Raw genomic sequence first — 26,303 nt, 5'->3', positions numbered from 1 at the left:
ACATATATATCAATAAATCTGAAGTCAAATGTCTACTGTTTGCTGATGATCTGGTGCTTCTGTCCCCAACCAAGGAGGGCCTACAGCAACACCTAGACCTTCTGCACGGATTATGTCAGATCTGGGCTCTGACAGTAACTCTCAGTAAGACAAAAATAGTGGTGTTCCAAAAAAGGTCCAGTTCACAGGACCACGAATACAAATTCCATCTACACACCGTTGCCCTAGAGCACACAAAAAAACTATACATACCTCGGCCTAAACATCAGCACCACAGTGAACTTCGACAAAGCTGTGAACGATCTGAGAGACAAAGCAAGAAGGGTCTTCAATGCCATCAAAATGAACATAAAATTTGATATACCAATTAGGATCTGGCTAAAAAATACTTGAAACAGTTAAAGAACCCATTGCCGTTTACGGTTGTGAGGTGTGGGTTCCGCTCACCAACCAAGAATTCACAAAATGGGACAAACACCACATTGAGACTCTGCATGCAGAATTCTGCTAAAATATCCTGTGTACAACGTAAAACACCAAATAAGGCATGCAGAGCAGAATTAGGCCGATACCCGCTAATTATCAAAATCCAGAAAAGAGCTGTTAAATTCTACAACCACCTAAAAGGAAACAATTTCCAAACCTTCCATAACAAAGCCATCACCTACAGAGAAATAAACCTGGAGAAGAGCTCCCGAAGCAAGCTGGTCCTGGGGCTCTGTTCAGAAACACAAATAGACCCCAAAGAGCCACAGGACAGCCACACAATTAGACCCATCCAAATCACGAGAAAACAAAAAGATAATTACTTGACACATTGGAAAGAATTGACCAAAAAACTGAGGAAACTAGAATGCTATTTGGCCCTAAACAGAGAGTACACTGTGGCAGAATACTTGACCACTGTGACTGACCCAAAATTAAGGAAATCTTTGACTATATACAGACTCAGTGAGCAAAACCTTGCTATTGAGAAAGGCCACCTAAGGGAGACCTGGCTCTCAAGAGAAGACAGGGTATGTGCACACTACCCACAAAATGAGGTGGAAAATGTGCTGCACTTCCTAACCTCCTGCCAAATGTATGACCATATTAGAGACACATATTTCCCTCAGATTACACAGACCCACAAAAAAATCGAAAAAGAATCAAATTTGGATAAACTCCCATATCTATTAAGTGAAATACCACAGTCTGCAATCACAGCAGCAAGATTTTTGACCTGTTGCCGCAAAGGGCAACCAGTGAAGAACAAACACCATTGTAAATACAACCTATATTTATGTTTATTTATTTTTGCTTTCGTACTTTAACTATTTGCACATCCTTACAACACTGTATATATACACATAATATGACATGTATATGTCTTTAGGAATGGAGTGGAATGTTTACTGTACATGTTTTATTGTTTATTTCACTTTTGTTCATCTATTTCACTTGCTTTGGCAATGTAAACATACGTTGCCCATGCCAATAAAGCCCCTTAAATTGAAATTGAATGGCCCAATTTGGTGGAAAGTCTGCCACCCTCAAGCAGGTACTTTTTTTTCGTTGATCCGCAAATTTTTTTTGTATGGAGGCCATAAATGGGAGTTTCGAATTTGGTCAATAAAAATGTATGTCTTATTGGCTACGTGAGGATTATTTATTCGAATTTACTTTCGTAATGCTTAAAGTTGTTAGTGGACTGATATAGGTAGGACACGTGACATCCCGGCAACATTGAGTAAAAAACAATATCGGAGTTGTCTCGAGATGGCTATGGATATTCATGGTATGATGCTAGTAGCATATCGTCTGTCTCCATTGAATACAGGCCGTTAAAAAAAATTACAACAATAATGACATATCCACCAATCCTACAAATAGGCAGGAGCTAGACATCTCGCCGTTCCTCTTTGTGGAAATCTACTCCCATTGTTAGGGCGAAGAGACATGCATCTTGTCAGTATATCCATCATATTTGTTTTGAGCAATACTGTCATCTCCGCCATTGATGGAGTGTCTGGAGAAAAATAGTTTGTCACGTTTTGTTCTTAAGAAATACTCCACGTCTGTATTTCCACAATTTAATTTGGTGTCGTGTTAATACAGACTGTTGTTTATATCTACATCTTGGATTTGTATATACTGTACGCATAACTTGTCAATTCTCCTCTTTCTTTTTTTTGTTTTGAATTTGACCCCATCTTCTCCCCAATTTCGTGGTATCCAATTGTTTTTAGTAGCTACTATCTTGTCTCATCGCTACAACTCCCGTACGGGCTCGAGAGAGACGAAGGTTGAAAGTCATGCGTCCTCCGATACACAACCCAACCAAGCCGGACTGCTCCTTAACACAGCGCGCATCCAACCCGGAAGCCTGCCGCACCAATGAATTCTCCTCTTTCGTTAGCAGCTCAGTGTAGCTACCTCTATCGTGACAGTGCCAGTCACGCAAACCTAGCGAGCGTGCCGTGCATGGGTGCGTGGATCCAATATTCTCCTGGTTCCCAACCCAGCAGCGCGTGGTTGAAGATTTGGATAACGACTCATGGTCTGCGCAATTTGAGTTTGAATAATCATAAGAACCACGGCTCTTCTACCTTGAACACGCCCACCACCAAGACTTGTTCTGGTACAACTGTATCGGTGAACGGGGTCACGGGGAACGTGATTCAGGACGGAGTACCCGACGGTGGCACGAGCAGCAGTGAGGCGAGAATGCAAGGGACGATTAATCCGAAAGGCGATAATAAAATAGAACAGCTATCCGATTTATTGGAGGAAAATATCAACCAGCATCCTGCGGGGAAGGGCAGTAGTGGTGCCGGGATTGTGGGTGGCACTGCATTCGGTAGCTGGAGAGGAAGAGAGAGGGAATACGAATTTGGGAACAGACGGAGGAGAGACAACCGAGCGAGCACTTTCGGTTTTAACCGCAGTTTATTGAGTATTAGCTGCAACTCTACGGTGGACGAAACTGGATGCCGTAGAGTTGGTCACACGGACACGCCTTGGAAAACCAGAAACTACACTGCAGGGATTTTGGGGTAAGGAAGGATGCCTGGGGCAGCATAACTGCTCTAACTTGTCATGTTTGAACTGTCTGGCTGACGATTTATTACAGAGCATAGGGAGGGACTTCTGTGTGTTGGCAAGGATTTGTACCTGATAAATTGATCAACATGAGATGATTTCTCATACAGAAGGATCCCACGTTGTCTTTTTTTCCTAGCCTGAGTGACCTCTCAAACCACAGATTATCCATTATATTGACCAGATACCCTAGTGGCCGCTCTAACGATGAAAATAAATGTCCTCAAAAATGTAAGGCGGTCCCGAGGAGGAAATATCAGATGGGACCATTGTAGCCAATGTGACTATATGTGACTATATCTATGTGCTTTTTGGTCTTAATTTAAGGTTAGCATTGTGGCTAGGTTTAAAATCACATTTTAAGAATACAAATGGTATACATATGCAGGGTTTATTACTTTTTGGCGGTGGTAACTAGTGACAACCCTTCCTCTCTGCTCAAACTAAATCAGTCAATCAATAACATGTATTCATGAAGCCCTTTGTACATCAGCAGACATCACAACGTGCTCATACAGAATATCAGCCCAAAACCCCAAAGAGCAAGCAATGCAGATGTACTAGCACAGTGCCTAGGAAAAACTCCCAAGAAAGGCAGAAACCTAGAGAGGAACCAGGCTCTGGTGCCGGTGGAGATTGTGTAAATGGCCATTAAGGCTGGATCGTTCACCATAGATGACCAGCAGGGTCAAATAATAATAAGTGGTTATAGAGGGTGCAACAGGTCAGCACCTCAGGAGTAAATGTCAGTTGGCTTTTCATAGCAGAGCATTCAGAGGTCGAGACAGCAGGTCTGGGATAAGGTAGCAGGTCCAGTGAACAGGTCAGGGTTCCATAGCCACAGGCAGAATAGCAGAAACTGGATTAGCAGCACGACTAGGTGGACTGGGACAGCAAGGAGTCGCAAAGCCAGGTGGTCCTTAGGCATGGTCCTATTGCTCAGGTCCTGAGAGAGAGAGAGGCTATTGCAGCATAAAGTGCCTTTGGAAAGTATTTAGACCCCTTGACTCTTCCCACATTTCTGTTACGTTACAGCCTTATTCTAAAATGTATTAAATAAAAAATCCTCATCAATCTACACACTACACAATGATGACAAAGTGAAAACAGGTTGTTAGATTTTTTTTGTGCAAATTACAAGACCCTTTTCTATGAGACTCGAAATTGAGCTCAGGTGCATCCTGTTTTGATTGATCATCCTTCCCAATTTTTCTACAACTTGGAGTCCACCTGTGGTAAATTCAATTGCTTGGGCATGATTTGGAAAGGCACACAACTGTCTATATAAGGTCCCACAGTTGACCGTGCATGTCTGAGAAAAAAAACAAGTCATGAGGTCGAAGGCATTGTCCATAGAGCTCCTAGACAGGATTGTGTCGAGGCACAGATCTGGGGAAAGGCACCAAAAAAATGATGCAGCATTGAAGATCTCCAAGAACACAGTGGCCTCCATCATTCTGAAATGCAAGAAGTTTGGAACCATCAAAGACTCTTCTTGGAACTGGCCACCCGGTCAAATTGAGCAATCGGGGGAGAAGGGCCTTGGTCAGGGAGGTGACCAAGAACCTGATGGTCACTCTGACATAGCTAGAGTTCCTCTGTGGAGATGGGAGAACCTTCCAGAAGGACAACCATCTCTGCAGCACTCCCCCAATCAGACCTTTATGGTAGTGGCCAGACAGATGCCACTCCTCTGTAAAAGGCACATGACAGCCCACTTGGAGTTTGGCAAAAGGCATCTAAAGACTCTCAGACCTTGATGGGAGAAACTCCCCAAATACAGGTGTGCCAAGCATCCAAGAAGACTCAAGGCTGTAATTGCTGCCAAAGGTGCTTCAACAAATTACCGAGTAAAGGGTCTGAATACTTATGTAAATGTGAGATTTCTAGTTTTAATTTCCCAAAAATAATTACAACAACCCCCCAAAGTTTTTGGTTTGTCATGATTGGCTATTGTGTGTAGATTGAGGGAGGGGGGGGGGGGGGGGGGGGGGGACCATTTGAATCAATTTTAGAATACGGCTGTAACCTAACAATGGAAAAAGTCAAGGGGTCTGAATACTTTCTGAAGGCACTGTAGATACTGGGGACTGAGACAGGGGGTTGGGGGACAGTGGCAGGATATAACCCCACCCAAGTCTGGACAGGAAGATAATGTAATTTACTCAACCCACTCAAGACGAGTATAGCGAAAAAAGCCTGGCTAGACATTATACACCACTCCTAGGGACGGCATGGGAGAGCACTAGCAAGCCAGTGTCTTAGGGTCAGAGTTAGAGAATCCCAGTAAAGAGAGGGGAGCTGGCCAGGTAAAGACTGCAAACTAAATTCTTCCACTGCTCTGTCTTTTGAGAAGAAACTAAAGTCTGTGGGTAGTGTTTGGCTGGAGCAAAGAGTGTGGGTAGCCAGGCAATGTATTTTCTAGCTCATCATTGATAAAGATGACTTTCCCTGAACTTCATATTTCTATTCAGCAGCAGTTGGTTAGAATATGAGCAGTCTTATCAAAAGGCTAGTGCATAGACACAGTTGGGCTCATGTGAGTTGAAAGAGTAGGGGTCCATGGTGTTATCCTCTCATTAGTTATTCTTCAGAACCTGACCAGGTAGATCTGAACTGGCGCCACACAAGGCTAGACCAGCTCTGATACATTCCAATGCCTCATCTGGTCAATATACCCCTTCTTACTTGACATACTGAGAAGATGACGGTACCTGTGTTAGTCAGTGTAAGGCGTGTATTCCTACATTTTCAATGTAAGATTTTAGAAATAGTTTGGGCCCCATAAATTACAGATATTTTATTTCTATAATATATAGTTTCAGAATCAGAAATGGGGCCTATACCCAAAACTATCACAATTGCCGAGGGCCTATACTATGAGTTTTCAGTTAAACCCACCACTGGACTGAGACCTGTACATGCAGAAACATTCATTTGAACCGTATCTCCTCCTCTACTGTATTTAAAGCCTAGTGTGATGCAGCAGATAGCCTTGTCCCATGCACCATTGAGGGTTATTCTAAAGCACTTTATTACCCTCTGAATGACGTATTGAAAAGCAGCTGGCTGGGCTGGCACATGTCATGTCCTCCTGGGAATACACACTGCTGCTCTTTAGTATAGTGTCATACTTACCCACTAGTGTATTTATAGTAACTCCCTGCTCAGTAATCACAGGCTACATAGTACACTGGCAGACTGAAGGCCACTGCTGGTCTACGCACCGTAGTGCTATGTGATTAGTTTGCTATAACAGAAAATATTACATGTAATAGGTATTTAGCCTACTTGTTTGTCAATAAGCTCGAGACTTGATAAAAAGACATTTAATGAATCCATGTTTCAAGTGTCAAATCTACCAGGGAACCCCTGACTGCATTACTATTGAAGTATTTCAAACGTGTTCTAGAACACAACATTCTAACCACGCTATGTGTCTCTTACTCTGCAGGCTCCATGAGGAGATCCAGGACTTCTATGCCTACATGTCTCCGCGGCCAGAGGAGGAGAAGATGAGGAGGGAGGTGGTGGAGAGGATAGAGAGGGTCATTAAGGACCTTTGGCCCACTGCTGACGTAAGTCAATCACCTTCACTGTAGTCGGAGATGTAAAGCCATTGACTTCCTTGTCTAGTTCTTTATTGAATTTGAAATGGTGCAGTAATTCTTATTAACATGCATACTGATATGATAATTTTATAGCTTATCGTTGTTGTCATGGAGTTTTATATGCAATCTCATTACTCATGGTGTGAACTTGCTTTGCAGGTTCAAGTATTTGGAAGTTTTAGCACGGGTCTCTATCTACCCACTAGGTAACCTGTCGTTGAATTTCAAGTCCTTTCCTTACTGAAAAAGTATTCATAACCTTTATCACCAACTTATGCCAAGGAGGAATATAATGTGATTCTTTGTGTTGATGTTGCAGTGACATTGACCTGGTGGTGTTTGTGAAGTTCAGGGAAGGAGACACCCTCCCTCTGTGGAGGTTAGAAGAGGCGCTGAGGAAACACAAAGTGGTGGAGGAGAATTCTGTCAAAGTGCTGGACAAGGCCACGGTAATGGGTAGTGTGTGTTTTGTGTGTCTGTCTGTGGAGGGAAGCCTTGTTAAGTGTGTGTGTGTGTGTGTTGTGAACATAATTCTGGACTGGGAATTATCAGTGTCTGTATACCAGTCAAATCTGATCTTGTCTGGTCTTTAGGTGCCAATCATCAAACTGACAGACTCTCTCACGGAGGTCAAAGTTGACATCAGTTTCAACATGAAGAATGCTGTCAAAGCTGCTGCCCTCATCAAAGATTATAAAAAGGTACAATGCTCCCTGTGTGTGTGTGTCAAATCAAAATGTATTTATTTGTCACATGCTTTGTAAAGAAAAGGTTTAGACTATTAGTAAAATACTTACTTACTGGCCTTTCCCAACAATGCAGAGACAAATTAAGAGATAATAGAAAAGTAATCACATATAATAATAATAACTTGGTTATATACAGTGGCTTGTGAAAGTATTCATCCCCCTTGGCATTTTTCCTATTTTGTTGCCTTATAACCTGGAATTAAAATGGATTTTTGGGGGGTTTGTATCATTTGATTTGCACAACATGCCTACCACTTTGAAGATGCAATTTTTATTTATTTATTGTGAAACAAACAAGAAATAAGACGACAACAAAAAACAAATTGAGCGTGCATAACTATTCACCCCCCCCCCCCCCCCCCCCCCAAAGTCGATACTTTGTAGAGCCACCTTTTGCAGCAATTACAACTGTAACACGGAACCCAAACCGGCTGCGCGCGTGCGCCATTGTGCATACATTTATATTGTCCCCCTACACCAAAAGCGATCACGACACGCAGGTTAAAATATCAAAACAAACTCTGAACCAATTACATTAATTTGGGAACAGGTCGAAAAGCATTAAACATTTATGGCAATTTAGCTAGTTAGCTTGCTGTCGCTAGCTAATTTGTCCTGGGATATAAACATTGAGTTATTTTACCTGAGATGCACAAGGTCCTCTACTCCGACAATTAATCCACACATAAAACAGTCAACCGAATCATTTCTAGTCATCTCTCCTCTTTCCAGGCTTTTTCATCTTTGAACTTATATGGTGATTGGCATCTAACTTTCATAGTATTACTACACCGAATGGCAACACAGATGATCTTTAAATCACCTACGTGGGTATAACCAATGAGGAGATGGCATGTGGGTACCTGCTTCTATAAACCAATGAGGAGATGGGAGAGGCAGGACTTGCAGAGCGATCTGCGTCATAAATAGAGTTCTATTTTAGCCCTTGGCAATGCAGACGCTCGTGGGCAGTGTGGGTGCAATAATTGATTAACATAGATTTCTAAATTTATTTTGCAACGCTCGCGCACTCTACGTGAACGGTGTGGTCAGCCTATTAGTCTCTTGGGGTATGTCTCCATAAGCCTGGCACATCTAGCCACTGGGATTTTTGCCCATTCTTCAAAGCAAAACTGCTCCAGCTCCTTCAAGTTGGATGGGTTCCGCTGGTGTACAGCAATCGTTTTCATACCACAGATTCTCAATTGGATTGAGGTCTGGGGTTTGACTAGGCAATTCCAAGACATTTAGTGTTTCACCTTAAACCACTAGAGTGTTGCTTTTAGCAGTATGCTTAGGGTCATTGTCCTGCTAGAAGGTGAACCTCCATCCCAGTCTCAAATCTCTGGAAGACTGAAACAGGTTTCCCTCAAGAATATCCCTGTATTTAGCGCCATCCATCGTTCCTTCAATTCTGACCAGATTCCCAGTCCCTGACGATGAAAAACATCCCCACAGCATGATACCACCATGCTTGGTGTTCTCGGGGTGATGAAAGGTGTGTTGGGTTTGTGCCAGACCAGGCGTTTTCCTTGATGGCCAAGAAGCTAAATTTTAGTCTCATCTGACCAGAGTACCTTCTTCCATAGGTTTGGGGAGTCTCCCACATGCCTTTTGGTGAACACCAAACATGTTTGCTTATTTTTTTCTTTAAGCAATGGCTTTTTCCTGGCCACTTTTCCGTAAAGCCCAGCTCTGTGGTCCTATGGGCAGATACTCCATCTCCGCTGTGGAGCTTTGCACCTCCTTCAGGGTCATCTTTGTTGCCTCTCTGATTAATGCCCTCCATGCCTGGTCTGTGAGTTTTGGTGGGTGGCCCTCTCTTGTCAGGTTTGTTGTGGTGCCATGTTCTTTCCATTTTTTAATAATGGATTTAATGGTGCTCCCTGGGATGTTCAAAGTTTCAGATATTTTTTTTATAACCCAACCCTGATCTGTACTTCTCCATAACTTTGTCCCTGACCTGTTTGGAGAGCTCCTTGGTCTTCATGGTGCCCCTTGATTAGTGGTGTTGCAGACTCTGGGGCCTTTCAGAACAGGTGTAGATGTGTGTGTGTGTGTGTGTGTGTGTGTGTATATATATATATATATATATATATATATATATATATATTACTGAGATCATGTGACACTTAGATTGCACACAGGTGGACTTTATTTAACTAATTATGTGACTTCTGAAGATAATTGGTTGCACCAGATATTATTTAGGGGCTTCATAGCAAAGGGGGTGAATACATGTGCACGCACCACTTAAAAAAAAAAAAAAATTCAACAAGTAATTTTTTTCACTTCACCAATTTGGATTATTTTGTGTATGTCCATTACGTGAAATCCAAATGAAAATCCATTTAAATTACTGGTTGTAAATGCAACAAAATAGGAAAAATGGGGATTAATATTTTTGCAAGGCACTGTACAAAGGGTACCAGTACTGAGTTGTGCAGGGGTACGAGGTAATTGAGGTAGATATGTACATATAACAAGGAATAAAGTGACTAGGCAACAGGATAGATAAACAGTAGCAGCAGCGTGTGTGAGTCAAAAAAGTTAGTGCAATAATGGTCAACGTCGATAGTTAACCAAATGGCTACCCGGACTTACTACACTGAACAAAAATATAAATGCAACATGTAAAGTGTTGGTTCCATGTTTCATGAGCTGAAATAAAAGATCCCAGAAATGTTCCATACACACAAAAAGCTTATCTCTAAACAAATTTGTTTACATCCCTGTTAGTGAGCGTTTTCTCTTTTGCCAAGATAATCCATCCGCTTGACAGGTGTGGCATATCAAGAAGCTGATTAAACAGCATGATCATTACACAGATCCACCTTGTGCTGGGGACAGTAAAAGGCCACTGTAAAATGTGCAATTTTGTCACACAGCACAATGACACAGATGTCTAAATGTTTGAGGGAGTGTGCAATTGGCCTGCTGACTGCAGGAATGTCCATCAGAGAATGTCATGTTAATGTATCTACCATAAGCCGCCTCCAATGTCATTTTAGAGAATTTGGCAGTATATCCAACCGGCCTCCCAACCGCAGACCACGTGTATGGCGTCGTGTGGGCGAGCGGTTTGCTGATGTCAAAGGTGTGAATAGAGTGTCACATGGTGAGGTTATGGTATGTGCAGGCATAACATACGGTCCACGAACACAATTGAATTTTGACGATGGCATTTTGAATGCACAGAAATACCTTGACGAGATCCGGAGGCCCATACATTTTTTTGAAGGTATCTGGGACCAACGGATGCATATCTGTATTCTCAGTCATGTGAAATCCATAGATTAGGGCCTTATTTATTTCAATTGTCTGATTTCCTCATATGAACTGTAAGTCAGTAAAATCTTTGAACTTGTTGCATTTTATATATTTGGCAGACTTCTGGCTTGGGGGTAGAATCTGTTCAGGGTCCTGTTGGTTCCTGATTTGGTGCATCGTTACCGCTTGTCGTGCGGTAGGAAAAGGAACAGTCTATGACTTTGGTAGCTGGAGTCCTTGACAGTGAGGTACTGGGCCGTACCAGGGTTTCCATTAGAAAAAGGTGGTGCCGGACATTTTACCGGCAAAATTTTGATTTACCGGCTCCATATGCATTAGGTGGGTAACCAGATTAGTGCGTCCACCCACGGTGCTCAGAATGACAGAAATCACATTTAGATTATGGTAATTCATATTAATAGAACATGCAAGTTGAGGATGCAATGATGTCCGGTCCTTACCGAATTCTGATGTGCTCTTTGAACATGTTAGAATAACTGTCCACGTTTACTTTTCCTCAGCCAACAAGACGAGTAACGAACAGCAAAATCGCTAGCCTATGTCAATCTACTATAGTAGAAGAGTTTAGGCTACATATTCAATTGGTCAGCTTGTCAAGAAAGAAATAGCCTATTCCAAACATACTCTGAGACAGTTGTGGGATGATGGATCCTAAATTCATACAACCAGTAGGCCATGGCTACATAATTTGTTTTTGTTAAAAAGCAATGAGTGATGCAAGAGGTCAGAACATTTAGCTTAAAATGTTGATAAACATTTGTTTCTTCACATTTATGAGTACAGTAATGCGCACAAGGCAGTAGGCTACATGCGAATGTTCATTCCATAATGCACTTAGGGGGAAAATACTGTTGTCAAAAGGGCACTGCACGGGCCTCCCGAGTGGCGCAGCGGTCTAAGGCACTGCACTGCAGTGCTAGAGGCATCAATACAGACCCGGATTTCGCTCCAGGCCTGTGTCGACCGGCCGCGACTGGGAGACCCATGAGGCGGCACACAATTGGCCCAACTTCGTCTGGGTTAGGGGAGGGTTTGGCCGACTGGGAAAATTTGAATTCCAGTCGTTCATCCAACTCGGAATTCCAACTCGGGAACTCGGTCCCCTTTCCAGAGCTCCGACTTTACAAGCTGAATATCACTGACGTCATTATTTGACCTCCTATTTCTTTGAGTTCCCAGTTGTCTTGAAAGCACCACAAGATGTTGCTGCAGTGGCTCATGCGCAGTCTGACAGATTCTCCACTCAAAGGCTCTCTATCTGTATATCTGCGCCAATTTAGTTCTACAAAAGTATGCAAATTAACCTGTACACCAATAAGCATGACCAGTTAAATGTATTTCCATCAATGAATAGGCTAAAAAGCATTATTTCGCAATAGCACTTTTTCTTCTTCCAATTTGCCAGTGCCAGTTGTATCCTTCAGCTTTTAAATGTTTTATCGGACAAAAGCCGCTTAACGGAAACCCTGGGCCGTACGCACTTCCCTCTGTAACACCTTGCGGTCGGATGCCAAGCAGTTGCCATACCAAGCGGTATTGCAGCTAGTCACAATGCTATCAATGGTGCAGCTGTAGAACCTTTTGAGGATCTGATGGCTCATGCAAAAATCTTTTCAGCCTCCTGAGGGGGATGAGGCATTGTCATGCCCTGTTCAGGACTGGTGTTGGTGTGTGTGGACCATGATAGATCCTTAGTGATGTAGACACCGAGGAACTTAAAGCTCTCGACCCGCTCCTCTAAAGCCCCGTCAATGTGAATGGGGGCGTGCTCGGCCCTCCGTTTCCTGTAGTCCACGATCTGCTCCTTTTGTCTTGCTGATGTTGAGAGGGGGGTTCAAAGCCGCGAGGTTCAAAGCGTGGGAATAAAGTAGCGGCTTATAGTCCGGAAATTACGGTAGTCATTTAAACAGGTTAGCTTGGCATTCTTGGGCACAGGGACTATGCCAGTCTGTTTGAAACATGTAGGTATTACAGACAGGGACAGGGAGAGGATGATCATGTCAGTGAAGACACTTGCCGTCCTGGTAATCCATCTGGCTCAGCGGCTTTGAACATTAACCTGTTTTAAAGGTCTTACATCTCCTACGTAGAGCGTGATCAGAAAGTCGTCCGGAACAGGGGGTGCTCTCATGCATGGTTCAGCGTTACATGCCTCGAAATGAGCATGGAAGGCATTTAGCTTATCTGGTAGTATGTGTCTGTTTCTTTCTAATGATTGAGCGTCATCTGAATTTAGGCACAATCCTCATAGTGTGAACTACTGTTATCTAAAGTTTTCTCTCCATCTGTTTCTCCTCAGAAATATCCTGTGCTTCCGTACCTGGTGCTAGTCCTGAAGCAGTTCTTATTACAAAGAGACATGAATGAAGTGTTTACAGGAGGCATCAGTTCCTACTGCCTCTTCCTTGTCGCTGTCAGCTTCTTACAGGTGGGTCGGTGCCCGTCATCCTTGTATTATTGTCATTGAGAGTATAATCTGGTATTCTAATTAAATGATTATATGATGCATTTGTCCGGCCTTTCCTCAACCATTGAGAGTGAGGAGATATACATTTTGTACCATTGAATAAACTTTATTGATCCCCGAGAGCAAATTGTATTTGTCATCAGCAGCATAGTGTTCTTACTACTACGATGGAAGCAAGTAATAGACAATAGAGTGTGTGCGTTTCAGCTCCATAGCAGGGAGAACGCCTGCAGTCCCAACGCCAACACTGGTGTCCTACTCATAGAGTTCTTTGAGCTGTACGGCCGCCATTTTAACTACCTGAAGACGGGGATCCGGATCAAGGATGGGGGCTGCTATCTCTCCAAAGACGAGGTCCAGAAGAGCATGCTGGATGGATACAGACCTTCCCTGCTCTACATTGAAGACCCACTGCAGCCAGGTGAGCCCGGGTTCACACCTTTGTAGTTTGTCTATGACTCCTTACTGCATATGCTGGTTACAGTATGGTAGCTAGCTACCTATATGATGCGTCTCTGACCTACACCTCTCCCGAGTCCGTACGCGATGAGACAAGACTGTAACTACCAATTAGATACCATGAAATTGGGGAGAAAATGGGGTTAATAAAATTAATTCAATGTAGTGGCTTGTGCTTCTGACTTCTGCCATAAATAAAACATCAGATGCAGTTGTTTTATTGAGATGACGTTTGAGAACTCCTGCAATAAGCACCTGCCAAGTCTAAGCTTATACCTGACCTTGAGAGTTTGGTGTCTGTCCTGTGTTGTCCAGGTAATGATGTGGGCCGTAGCTCATACGGTGCCATGCAGGTGAAGCAGGTGTTTGAATATGCCTTCATGGTGCTGAGCCACGCTGTGTCGCCCATCGCTAAGTACCACCTCAACAACCACGGCGAGAGGTATTGGGCAGGGCCGGGACACATGGGGAGGGTTACAGTCACATAATTCTGAGTGATGGGTTCGCTGGAGCTGACTGCCAGGAATGGAACTTTGAACAATACAGTGCATTCTGGAAAGTATTCAGACACCTTGACTTTTTCCACATTTTGTTACGCCTTATTCTAAAATGGATTTTTAAAAATGTTTTCCCCTCAACAATCTACACGTGTGTATGTGTGTGTGATATGTAAATACGTTTTTTGTTTATTTATATATATATATATATATATATATAAGTATTCAGACCCTTTGCTATGAGACTCGATATTGAGCTCAGGTGCATCCTGTTTCCATTGCTCATCCTTGAGATGTTTCTACAACTTGATTGGAGTCCACCTGTGGTAAATTCAATTGATTGGACATGATTTGGAAAGGCACACACCTGTTTATATAAGGTCTCACAGTTGACAGTGCATGTCAGAGCAAAAACCAAGCCATGACATCGAAGGAATTGTCCATAGAGCTCAGAGACAGGATTGTGTTGAGGCAGAGATCTGGGGAAGGGTACCAAAACATTTCTGCAGCATTGAAGGTCCCCAATAACACAGTGGCCTCCATCATTCTTAAATGAAGAAAGTTTGGAACCACCAAGACTCTTCCTAGAGCTGGCTGGAGGTGACCAATAACCCGATAGTCACTCTGAAAGAGCTCCAGAGTTCCTCCGTGGAGATGGGAGAACCTTCCAGAGGGACAACCATCTCTGCAGCACTCCACCAATCAGGCCTTTATGGTAGAGTGGCCAGACGGAAGCTGTGGGGATGTTTTTCCGCGGCAGAGACTGGGAGACTAGTCAGGATCGAGGGAAAGATGAAGGAAGTTTCACCTTCCAACAGGACAATGGCCCTAAGCACACAGCCAAGACAACGTGGGAATGGCTTCGGGACAAGTCTCTGAATGGCTGGGCCACTCAAGGACAGAGGCCTGACTTGAACCCGATCAAACATCTCTGGAGAGACCTGAAAATAGCTGTGCAGCGACGCTCCCCAGCCAACCTGACAGAGCTTCAGAGGATCTGCAGAGAAGAATGGGAGAAACTACCCAAATACAGGTGTGACAAGCTTGTAACATCATACTCAAGGTTGTAATCCATGCCAAAGGTGTTGCAACAAAGTACTGAATACTTAGGTGAATGTCATATTTCAGTATTTTATAATACATTTGCAAAAGAAATTCGAAACCTGAGGGGGGGGGGTGTATCCATTTTAGAATAAGGCTGTAAGGTAACCAAATGTGGAAAAAGTTGAGGGGTCTGAATACTTTCCCAAATGCACTGTATATTTTCAACAATATTAAGTGGAAAAAAATATTGTGTCCACTGTTCCAACTTGTAGTAATATAAATGATTGTGTGTCTTGCAGTATACTGGGCAGAATCATCCGGGTGACCCAGGAAGTTGCTGAATACAGAGACTGGATCACCATGAAGTGGGCTGCCCTATCACTGAACTCCCTGACCTTAAAAGGTAAGGAGAGGAGACATTTTAGAGCCCAATTATAGCGCTATATCAAAACAGTATAAAATTGTCGAACCCCACATTTTTACCCTTCCCCTTTGATGTCACAGGTAATGTCACGTTGCTGGTGGAGCTTCAGGAGATGGAGGAATGCATCAACAATCTCTCTGAGGAAGGGGCAGAGTCCCCCAGCTCCTCCTCTCCTCCCCCCTCTTCGTCATTCTCCTCGCCACATTCTTCATCAGCTAGCTCCAGTGACGCTGTGAGTGCCTTGTGAAACAGAGTTCTCTCCACACACTTTGCTCTTCTCCACACACTTTGCTCTTCTCCACACACTTTGCTCCTCGGAAAGTATTCAGACCCCTTGACTTTTTCCACATTTTGTTACGTTACTGCCTTATTCTAAAATTGATAAAATAAAACATTTTCCTCATCAATCTACACACAATAATGACAAAGCGAAAACAGGTTTTTAGAAATGTTGCAAATGTATTAAAAAAAATGGAAATACGTTTAAAAAACGATGTAATACATTTTAGAACAAGGCTGCAACATAACAAAATGTGGTAAAAGTCAAGGGGTCTGAATACTTTACGAATGCACTGTATGTATCAAGTGTTACTCTGGCGCGTAGATCTGAGACGCTTGATAACTACAGCCCCAGTGTTGGCCTTTCATTCGCACCTGTGATTTAAAGCTCTAAAATATTTAATCTATCAGAAGGGGCTTAGGGGCCTTCTGAGTGGCGCAGTGGTCTAAGGCTGTGCCACTAGAGATTCTGGGTTAGAGTCCAGGCTCTGTCGCAGCTGGCTGTGTCCGGTTGACCCGTCCGGGTTAGGGGAGGGTTTGGCCGGTAGGGATGTCCTTGTCCCATCGCGCACTAGCGACTCCTGGCGCCAGGTGCACAGTGTTTCCTCCGACACATTGGTGCGGCTGGCTCCCGGATTAAGTGGGCATTGTCAAAAGCAGTGCGGCTTGGTTGGGTTGTGTTTCGGAGGACGCACGGCTCTCGACCTTCGCCTCTCCCGAGTCTGTACGCGACAAGACTTTAACTACCAATTGGATACCACGAAATTGGGGAGAAAACGGGGTTAATAAAAAGAAAGGTCCCTTAGGTAATCTACCCTTTCATGCGTTAAAACATTAAGATGCCTGTCATTAAATCATATTTTGCCCTCGCTCGATTGGTTGCTATGATCCCTCCAGGATTCGGACGGAGTCTGCTGTAAACCGGTGACCTCGACGCGGGGTAGGCGAGGCTCATCTGCACCCAGTGCTGGATTGACCAATCACAGGGATACAAGTTTCTCTTCCAGCAGCCACGTAAGCCAGTCGAGCAAGGTAGGTGACTATAACAGACACGTTTTAGTGTTAAATTACCACACCAACTTATGATGTCACACTAAATGTTGTTCCAAGGAAAAATGGGACAGTAAAGTTAATCTTACCCTATATGTTTTCCTGGCAACAGGTGGACAGAGCGAGTTTGATGTCTTGTCAGAACAGCAATGCCAACATACAGCCAAGCACAGGAACAGGACAGTCATCAGGCAGCAACAGCAGGAGCCACCGAGACAGAAAGCAGAGCTGTCCAGGCAGGAGGAGGAAACTCCAGCCAAAGCGCCAATGTAAACCTGTAGTGCAGGACCTCTGTAGATAGGGTGCGCTATGTCACGGAACTCAACTCCACTCTCAGCCGCTTAAACGGGAGGATCGAGGCAATCTTACCAGGGCTTTTGGTAGTGATATTTTTTAAGCCAAGTTGGAAGGAGATTTCTCCTATTTCTGTCAGTTGAAAGGGCAGATTGACTTTGACCTCGTCTTGAGGGTATAGTCTTTCTGTAATATGAATATGGAGGAAGGTTGTCAAGCCTGAACTTTAGCATTGGCAGTACACCCTGGTTTATTGGACTAGCAGTTAGTTGGGTCTCTATTACTTACTGGCAATTCAACTTTACAGCAGAAATTACAAGGAAAAATGTATGGTTAAACTGTGGATATTATTACTATATTGGGTCAAATGTTTGCACTGACAAAACGAGTCATTGATCATTTAAGCTTTTCAGCAACTCCTTCATTTGTGATTTTCAAAAGGCAAAATGGTGGGGAAAGGAAGAAAAAATTACAATGATTAGGGATTGTATTATTATTTATTTTTTAACAAGCTGAATGAATATGGTTTTACCATCTGTTGTGGACTGGGCCAAGTGTGGGTTCTATGTGGCAACTCCAACCATCAGCAGAATACATCCTTGAGTTGCTACAGCCCAAATGGACCCGTTTCCTTACATAATGGGGATGATTTTTGTAATGATCTGTTCAATGGCTATTTCACAATACTGTTTAATCGCATAATGGCGAACAGTTTCATGTTCCTACTGGTAGAATAGACAATATCTGTAGTTTGCAAACTTCCTAATATGAAAATATCAGTACTCAACTATTTTTGCCTATTACAAAATGATTTGTATTTGTTTCTGTATTTATTTTTGTAGTATATTTATATGAATCTATAATGTGAAGGGAGTATGCATGGAACGCTTAGCAATAGCCCGTATGCCTGTTTAAGAGATGGTTGTGATGCACATTTTGAATAGCCCGTATGCCTGTTTAAGAGATGGTTGTGATGCACATTTTGTACTGAATATATCAGACAGGCTGTGTCCTAATAGTCATACAATTTCCTTAACTTATCTGGGCTGGAAGGTGTCCAACACTTTGCTTTCTCTTCCTGTCTAGGCCTTAGCCCTTTAGCGTTCACAGATCTAAATGGATCGGACTATATGTAAGCAATATGGTGATGGGACCTCCTAGCTTTTAAAGAGGCTGAGTGCAGCTTTTGCCAAGTTGCTTTCATTCATCCAATCCTTTCAGAACCATAAAAAGAATATGGGCCTAATTTTGACATTACAAATATATTGTCATAATGTTAATTGACAATATAATACACATTTTGCTCGTAACTGTATTTATTTAAAAGTTACTGAATGTTTAGACGGCACTTTTTCTGTTGTGGAAATGCCACCATATAAGGGTAGGGCCGGGCCACTGCTTGTCCTGGAGTTAGCAAGTCTCTTTGACATCTCTCTCCACGATTAATACGTTCCCAAAATTTCTCCTCACAAAACATTTTGTATGCAGTTCAGTTGTATCCAGACATTTGTTCCAACCTTCAAGATTCTTTTGTATATAAAGTGTATGTGGACACTCCTTCAAATTAGTGGCTTTGGCTATTTCAGCTACATCTGTTGCTGACATGTGTATAAAATTGAGCACACAGCCATTCAATCGCCATTGTCGTGTCTTCACTATCATTAAACTGAATACTTTGTTTTTATCAAAGATTCTCTGTAATTAGTTACTCGGTTAAACTGAATAATCATGTAACTAATTAACTAGGAAGTTGGGGCACCAAGGAAAGTATTCAGATTACAAAGTTATAATTTCCCAATATAACCTTTCAGATATTTTCATATCTGATCAATAGTCTTCTGATTAATGATTTATTTACTTTACCTCACGTTAGTCTCATTCCAAATGTCGTAAATTGTTGGTTATCTGCACAAACCCAGTCTTTACTATGAGTCATCCATACATCAATTGTCTTAAATCATTTATTTATTACTAATTAAGTAATTCACAGAAATGCATAAACAAACAGTAAATATGGTTACATGAAATGATAGAATGTGCCCTTGTGGGCTAAACCGGCATGGCAGCTTTTTAGACAAACGGGGAGTGGGGGTTTTACCAAGAAGTCACTACAGAGTTAATTATAACAATTAAAATGCTAATCCTTTACACATGAACACTCACTCATTCGGGAACAATTGCAATCAATATATATATTTACGCTCAGTGTGTCGTCTTGATCGCTGGTGAAAAGTATTTTGTAGAATTGTCCGTCTCTCCCTCTCTCTGTCTTGGTTAGAGGGGATAGTTTAAAGTGACATTCATTATAGAATGGGTGTTTCAGCGGTTGTCGTTCTTCGCGTTCAATGATGCCGAATTCCTAGCTGCAGACTAGTAAGCAATATCAAAGACTTGTTCTTATTCTGTCGGTATCAATAGTCTTAAGAGTTTAACCACGTGGTATGGTTGAAAGATTCTACAACCTTTAGCCATCTCGTAATTGAGGTAAGCTTGGTCTGGTGATAATTTCTCAAAGTTGGGTTTTATTCGGAATGGCAGAAAAGGGGCTGTCCCAGGATGTCTGACCCTAACTGGGCTCAGGGGCGGTCCTCTGATTTAGTTAAAATCAAAAGGGAATTGTATTTTTCTTAATTAAACAGTCCACAATCATATTACATAATTATACAAACAGTATCATACTCACTCATTCATCTCATACAACAATTAGACTATCTGAGGCTATTATATAAACAGTGTTATGGTAATGTGGCCACACCGTCTCTCTTGAGCTTCCCAAGTTGTGCCAAATGCACCAGTTCTTAGCTGGATTCTTCACCGGTCTTTTACACTTTCTCTGGAACATGAAATTTGTTTGTACCTCAAGTTCTGTGAGGTGGAAGGATTTCATTTGTCTCCATGAAAAACTACTCTATAACTGTGTGTCCATGAGGTCTTCTCAGGAATTTACGACCTCTGACCACAGCAGTCTGGTTGTAGAAGCAGAGAGCGGGGGATGGTGCTCGCTGTACTCAAAGAGGGCAACGTCATGACACCATAGACAAACATTGGCAGTTGAATGGCCTTACTTGAGCTCAGTGACTTTCATCATGGAACCGGAATATGAGGCCACCTTTACAAGAAGTCAGTTCATCACATTTCTGCCCTGCTAGAGCTGACCCGGTCAACTGTAAGTGCTTTTATTGTGAAGTGGAAATGTCTAGGAGCAACAACGGCTCAGCCGCGAAGTGGTAGGTCACACAAGCTCACAGAACAGGACAGCGAAGTGCTGTAGCACGTAGAAATCATCTGTCCTTGGTTGCAACACTCACTACCGAATTCCAAACTGCCTCTGGAAGCAACGTCAGCGCAAGAGCTGTTCGTCGGGAGCTTCATGAAATGGGGTTCCATGGCCGAGGAGCCGCACACAAGCCTATGATCACAATGCCAAGCATCGGCTGGAGTGTTGTAAAGCTTGCCGCCAATGGACTCTGGAGCAGTGGAAACACGTTCTCTGGAGTGATGAATCATGCTTCACCAACTGGCAGTGGGATCGACAGATCTGGGTTTGGCGGATGCCAGGAGAACGCTCCCAGCCCCATTGCATAGTGGCAACTGTCAAGTTTGGTGGAAAAGGATTAATGTTCTGGGGTTGTTTTTCATTGTTTGGGCTAGTCTCCTTAGTTCCAGTGAAGAGAAATCGTAATGCTACAGCATGCAATGACATTCTAGACGATTCTGTGCTTCCAACTTGTGTGGCAACAGTTTGGTGAAGGCCCTTTGTTTCAGCATGACAATGCCCTCGTGCACAAAGCGAGGTCCATACAGAAATGGTTTGTTGAGATTGGTGTGGAAGAACTTGACTGGCCTGCACAGAGCCCTGACCTCAAACCCATCAAACATCCTTGGGATGAATTGGAACGCCGTCTGCGAGCCAGGCCTAATCGCCCAACATCAGTGTCCGACCTCACTAATGCTCGTGGCTGAATGGAAGCAAGTCCCTGCAGCAATGTTCCAACATCTAGTGGAAAGCCTTCCCAGAAGAGAGAAATCTATTTATTATAGCAGTAGAGGGGGACCAACACCATATTAATGCCCATGATTTTGGAAAGAGATGTTTGACGAGCAGGTGTCCACATACTTTGTCATGTAGTGTAGCTTGTTATTTTACAAGTGATAATATGGATCAATGAGAGGATGTTGTGAAATAAATGAAATTTCCCAGTCTGTAGCTGTTATTGTGTAAAGTACTACCGCTCTGAACCATTCAGTTCTTTAAAATTCTTTATTCTATGCGATTAGAATAGAACAAACGATGACTAAACAATGTTTTGTTCACTGAAAATGTATTTGATGTGCTCACTGGTCATTCATTTCAACACTGAATTTGTTTTTTTTCGGGCAGCCAAGCCACAAACATGCATCTTAATTTAACAAAATGCTTAAATTTGATAAAAATATTTATTCAGTATGTTGATGCCATTGCCTAATGTCTATGCCAATTCAAAACCAGTCAACATTTCACGCAAAACAAAAAATGTCACTTTCCAACCAATTTGAAATGGAATAGGAAAACATGTTTATTTTATTGCTCTGAACCTTTTTGTTTCGTTGAATGTCATTTTGTTTTGTTTTTCTCCTCATTCTCAACAGGAAATGTACAATTCCTTCATTGAATTGTATTTTCATATTATTCACATTGATAGTTTTCATTTAGCTAATTCTATTTTGGTGGAATGTAGATGAATGAATATAAATATATATGAGTGTGCGTGTCTGTGTACACACACACAGTACCAGTCAAAAGACACCTACTCATTCAAGGGTTTTTCTTTATTTTGACTATTTTCTACATTGTAGAATAATAGTGAAGACATCAAAACCATGAAATAAAACATATGGAATCATGTAGTAACCAAAAAAGTGTTAAACAAATCAAAATATATTTGTATGTTTTATAAATGATATATTTTATATTTTATGAAGTAGCCACCCTTTGCCTTGATGACAGCTTTGCACTCTCTTGGCATTATTTCAACCATCTTCATGAGGTAGTCACCAAGAATGCATTTCAATTAACAGGTTAATTTGTGGGATTTCTTCCTTTGTTAATGCTTTTGAGATCGGAATGGTATACAGAAGATAGCCCTATTTGGTAAAAGACCAATCCATATTATGGCAAGAACAGCTCAAATAAGCGAAGAGAAACGACAGTCCATCATGACTTTAAGACATGAAGGTCAGTCAAGAATTTAAAAAGTTTCTTCAAGTGCAGTTGCAAAAACCATCAAGCGCTATGATAAAACTGGCTCTCATGAGGACTGCCACAGGAATGGAAGACCCAGAATTACCTCTGCTGCAGAGGATAAGTTCATTAGAGTTAACTGCACCTCAGATTGCAGCCCAAATAGATTGCAGCCCAGCTTCACAGAGTTCAAGTAACAGACACATCTCAACATCAACTGTTCAAAGGACACTGTGTGAATCAGACCTTCATGGTCAAATTGATGCAAAGAAACCACTACTAAAGGACACCAATAAGAAGAAGAGACTTCTTTGGTCCAAGAAAGACAAGCAATAGCCATTAGACCGGTGGAAATCTGTCCCTTGGTCTGATGAGTCCAAATTTGAGATTTTTGGTTCCAACGGCCAAAAAGTATGTGAATGGATGATCTCCGCATGGGTGGCTCCCACCGTGAAGCATGGAGGAGGAGGTGTGATGGTGATACTGTAGGTGATTTATTTAGAAGGCACACTTAATCAGCATGGCTAACACAGCATTCTGCAGTGATACGCCATCCCAGTTAGTGAGACTAGTGCAGTTAGTGAGACTCATTTGATTTTCAACAGGACAATGACCCAACACACCTCCAGGCTGTGTAAGGGCTATGACCAAGAAGGACAGTGATCAGATGACCTGGCCTCCACAATCCCCCAACCTCAACCCAATTGAGATGGTTTGGGATGAGTTGGACCGCAGAGTGAAGAAAAAGCAGCCAACAAGTGCTCGGCATATGTAGGAACTAATTCAAGACTGTTGGAATGGCATTCCTCATGAAGCTGGTTGAGAGAATGCCAGGAGTGTTCAAAACTGTCATCAAGGCAAAGGGTGGCTACTTTGAAGAATCTTAAATATAAAATATATTTAGATTTAACACTTTTTTGGGGTACTATATGATTCCATATGTGTTATTTCCTAGTTGTGATGTATATACTATTACTCTACAATGTAGAAAATAGTAAAAATAAAAGCCCTTGAATGAGTTGTTGTGTCCACACTTTTGATTGATACTTATATATATGTTAAGACCCTGGTGGTGTAAGTGGGAAAATGTAAGTTGTATCTTTCATTATTAAAATACAGTTTTGAAAGAAAACAGTTGCGTGGGGCAGGGGGACATGTCTGCATTTACATGTTCAAAAGAGTGCTCCAACATAAATGTTTTTGAAAAGACCCTTGAATTGGAATTTCTACTTCCTGAATTGATTGAATTTAAATGGAATTGGCTCAACCCTGGTAAAGAAGGCTAGGTCTAGAATTCCTGAATAAAGTCTATACTTTAAAGGACATGTTCTCCCCAGTGGAAGTGTTTGCACAACCCCTATTGATGTCATTGGATAATTTAAAGTTGTGCATGCTTATCTCAACTGAATCAGGCCTAGGTAAACTCCTGCACCACCAACTCCTTAAGGGAGCGAAAAGACACCAGTCCCCTCTCTGCATCCCTAACTTGAACCAACTCCTCCTGCAGCTGAGCCACAGGTCGCCCTAACTGGTATCCCAGATCCACCATCATCTCCAGCAGTGGCCCTCTATAGCGCTTCAGCCCATAGCGCCTTACCGTGGGCAGCGCCCTCTGGCCCATGGTGAACGCAGACTCCGGCTCTTCCAGGTCTCTCTGGCACACTGTGAGGGCACACAGCGTAGGCACCAGCAGAACAGGACTCTGCCACCCTCCCATCTTCTCCTGAAGCTCCAGGACAGTCTCTAGTAGAGCGACAGCTGGCCCAAACTGCCCTGCTCGGAGCAGGCCGTGCGCTCGTCTTTGCTCGGGCTCAGTGAAGAAATCCAGGAAGTGGTGGGAATGTCGGACGCAACGGACTGCATAGAGCTGGGCCAGGTAGTCCCGCAGAGCCAGGCGGCGTTCCCAGATGGTCTCGGGGTTAAAATTTCCAGTTAGGAGTTTCCGGGGAAGTATGACCTCCTCAAGCTCCTCGCTGAAGTCTTCAAGGAGCTGCTGGTGGAGGTGGATGAAGTCGCTATAGCGACGCTCGACAGACACGCGCTTGGAGTCGTAGCTGCCTGACCGGATCAACACGATCTGGTATACCTGGAGAACACAGGAACATTGGGACAAACTTCTTACTTAGAAAACCTCATATCTTGCAACTTTATTATTAAAACTCACTCGACTATCTTCCAATAAAAGACAATAAAATATGGAATGGTCTTTCCTGCAACACTGACTAACTACGGTGAAGAATTCACAAAGTATGTTTTTCCGTGCCCTAAACTATATGCCAGGGATCATCAACTAGACTCAGCGCTGCTTTTTTCTTGAGCGGATAGTCAAGGGGCAGAACATACAGTAATTATAAATCATTTGTACTCTGCAAATTGACACAAGCCTAAACAGATTATTGTGTTTGACAAAAACATAATTTCCAACCTTGATTACATTGGTACACAATCTCATATGCTTCTATTTCTGAGTGGAACATTTTGAGGTGAATTCCTAGTTTTACAGCCTTTTATATCCAAAAACTAGATCCAATTTTAGAAATTGGGCATAGAAAACTTTGGGAGGGGGTCAAATAAATTGAATTTGGACTGCGGACCGCCAGTTGACAATCTTTGCTGTATGCTGTACATAAAATAAAGCTCACAACGTATTTGGACAGGTGCTGCGCTATGGTGCGTGCAGAAGGAATCTCAAACAACAGCTTGACAGGCTTCAGTCTGTGCTTCACCGCGCCCCAGTGCTGCTGCAGCTCTTTGGTGGTCATACAGGATGAACTGGGGCCTGGACACAGGTCATACACACACGCGCCTACGTACAGAGTAGACAGGCAGACAGACACATGAAAATGTCATATTACTGTTTACACAAGCAGAGTCAAACACATGCTTTGCTTAGCTACTTATTTAAAGTACCATTTGAAGGAAAATTACTGAAAGCAACCAGGTGCTTCTTACCCTGTTGATGCAAATCCTCAAGGTCCAGACTCTCAGCTGTGGCTTCAGGGTGTGGACCATTGGACTGTTGTATCCCTGTATTGATCCCTGTGTTCTCTTGTGGCACTGCCTTCTCCGCCATCCGGGCTTGTCAGCATACAGTAGTAGTTCTGGGGAAGATGATTGAAATACTCAGTCCGAAATCAGCTGCTAGCTCTGCACAAACAAGCGCACACAAACACACACTCGGTATAACTAAGGTTGTTGACATGCCCTGTTTGAAAAAATAAATGGAAAAATACAGAAAGAGGGAGTGTGTGAATATATAGTAGTACACGCAAGACTGAAGCAAGAGAAAGCAGAGAGACCAATGGGGAAGTGAAACTGTAGTGCAGTGGGGGGATGGTGGGAAGGGTGTGTGTAATGATGAGTTTGGCCAATCTAACCACCATCTCTATACTTCCCCATACATGTACTGTATTTTTCTGTCTGTTTATGGTTGATGTGAACTATGGCTGAATCTCAATAGTCTTAACAGGCATCCTATCCTCGTCTCCTGGTCTTGTATCTGTCATCTGCACTGACCTGATAAACATCGGACAGAAGAAAGCATGTCGCTTCACTATAAGGAATTCCCCTGTCATGTCTTCTCTTTTTCTTCTATGATATCATGGTGGTCCGCAAACAATCGTTTAAGTGCATGCTGCTGCCTACTGTGCTGGAATGTACAATCAATCATGATCTGCTCAATTCTGTACTACCATGAAAATAAAATAAAGACCAAATAAATCCCTACTAATTTCTTCCTATTTACAAAAGTATTCAGACCCTTTGCTCTGAGACTCGAAATTGAGCTCAGGTGCATCCTGTTTCCATTGATCATCCTTGAGATGTTTCTATAACTT

At 42.7% G+C, this 26,303-nt stretch overlaps 2 protein-coding genes across 4 annotated transcripts; one reads left to right on the top strand and one right to left on the bottom strand.

The window, feature by feature from the left end:
- The first annotated feature begins 1,572 nt into the window (after nt 1-1,572).
- Nucleotides 1,573-18,881, top strand: LOC109866802 (terminal nucleotidyltransferase 4B). 2 transcript variants are annotated; one of them, XM_020455642.2, is made up of 12 exons: nt 1,573-3,035; nt 6,536-6,659; nt 6,852-6,898; nt 7,012-7,141; nt 7,286-7,393; nt 13,032-13,160; nt 13,407-13,620; nt 13,974-14,100; nt 15,499-15,602; nt 15,704-15,855; nt 16,800-16,934; nt 17,065-18,881. In XM_020455642.2, exons 1-12 carry the CDS (start codon nt 2,377-2,379, stop codon nt 17,251-17,253), a joined length of 2,118 nt encoding a protein of 705 aa, XP_020311231.2. In that variant the 5' UTR covers nt 1,573-2,376; the 3' UTR covers nt 17,254-18,881. The 2 variants fall into 2 exon arrangements, with proteins under 2 accessions (XP_020311231.2, XP_020311232.1); XM_020455643.2 differs by lacking the exon at nt 1,573-3,035 and adding an exon at nt 6,275-6,359.
- Nucleotides 3,030-25,786, bottom strand: snx20 (sorting nexin 20). Of its 2 annotated transcripts, XM_031802142.1 has the most exons (4): nt 25,420-25,771; nt 25,110-25,273; nt 24,065-24,553; nt 3,030-4,027 (listed from the first exon to the last, which is right to left on the bottom strand). In XM_031802142.1, the coding sequence occupies exons 1-4, from the start codon at nt 25,538-25,540 to the stop codon at nt 3,854-3,856; spliced, it is 948 nt and encodes a 315-aa protein (XP_031658002.1). In that variant the 5' UTR covers nt 25,541-25,771; the 3' UTR covers nt 3,030-3,853. The 2 variants fall into 2 exon arrangements, with proteins under 2 accessions (XP_031658002.1, XP_020311236.1); XM_020455647.2 differs by lacking the exon at nt 3,030-4,027 and having other exon boundaries at nt 21,493-24,553; nt 25,420-25,786.
- Between the last annotated feature and the right edge of the window lie 517 nt (nt 25,787-26,303).

Source organism: Oncorhynchus kisutch, linkage group LG22 (assembly GCF_002021735.2).
Source record: "Oncorhynchus kisutch isolate 150728-3 linkage group LG22, Okis_V2, whole genome shotgun sequence".
Taxonomy (NCBI): Eukaryota; Metazoa; Chordata; class Actinopteri; order Salmoniformes; family Salmonidae; genus Oncorhynchus; species Oncorhynchus kisutch.
Note: the sequence above shows the minus strand (reverse complement) of the source record. Positions and strands in the feature narration are given on the sequence as shown.

Bases quoted from the DNA above. Each gene is read 5' to 3' on its own strand.
- LOC109866802 (XM_020455642.2), top strand. From the start codon at position 2,377: ATGAATTCTCCTCTTTCGTTAGCAGCTCAGTGTAGCTACCTCTATCGT. The intron at 7,142-7,285 runs GTAATGGGTAGT...TCTGGTCTTTAG, and splicing joins AAGTGCTGGACAAGGCCACG to GTGCCAATCATCAAACTGAC. The intron at 15,856-16,799 runs GTGAGTGCCTTG...TGATCCCTCCAG, and splicing joins CAGCTAGCTCCAGTGACGCT to GATTCGGACGGAGTCTGCTG.
- snx20 (XM_020455647.2), bottom strand. From the start codon at position 25,540: ATGGCGGAGAAGGCAGTGCCACAAGAGAACACAGGGATCAATACAGGG. The intron at 25,274-25,419 runs GTAAGAAGCACC...CTCTGTACGTAG, and splicing joins TGAGGATTTGCATCAACAGG to GCGCGTGTGTGTATGACCTG. The intron at 24,554-25,109 runs GTGAGCTTTATT...TGTGTTCTCCAG, and splicing joins AGCACCTGTCCAAATACGTT to GTATACCAGATCGTGTTGAT.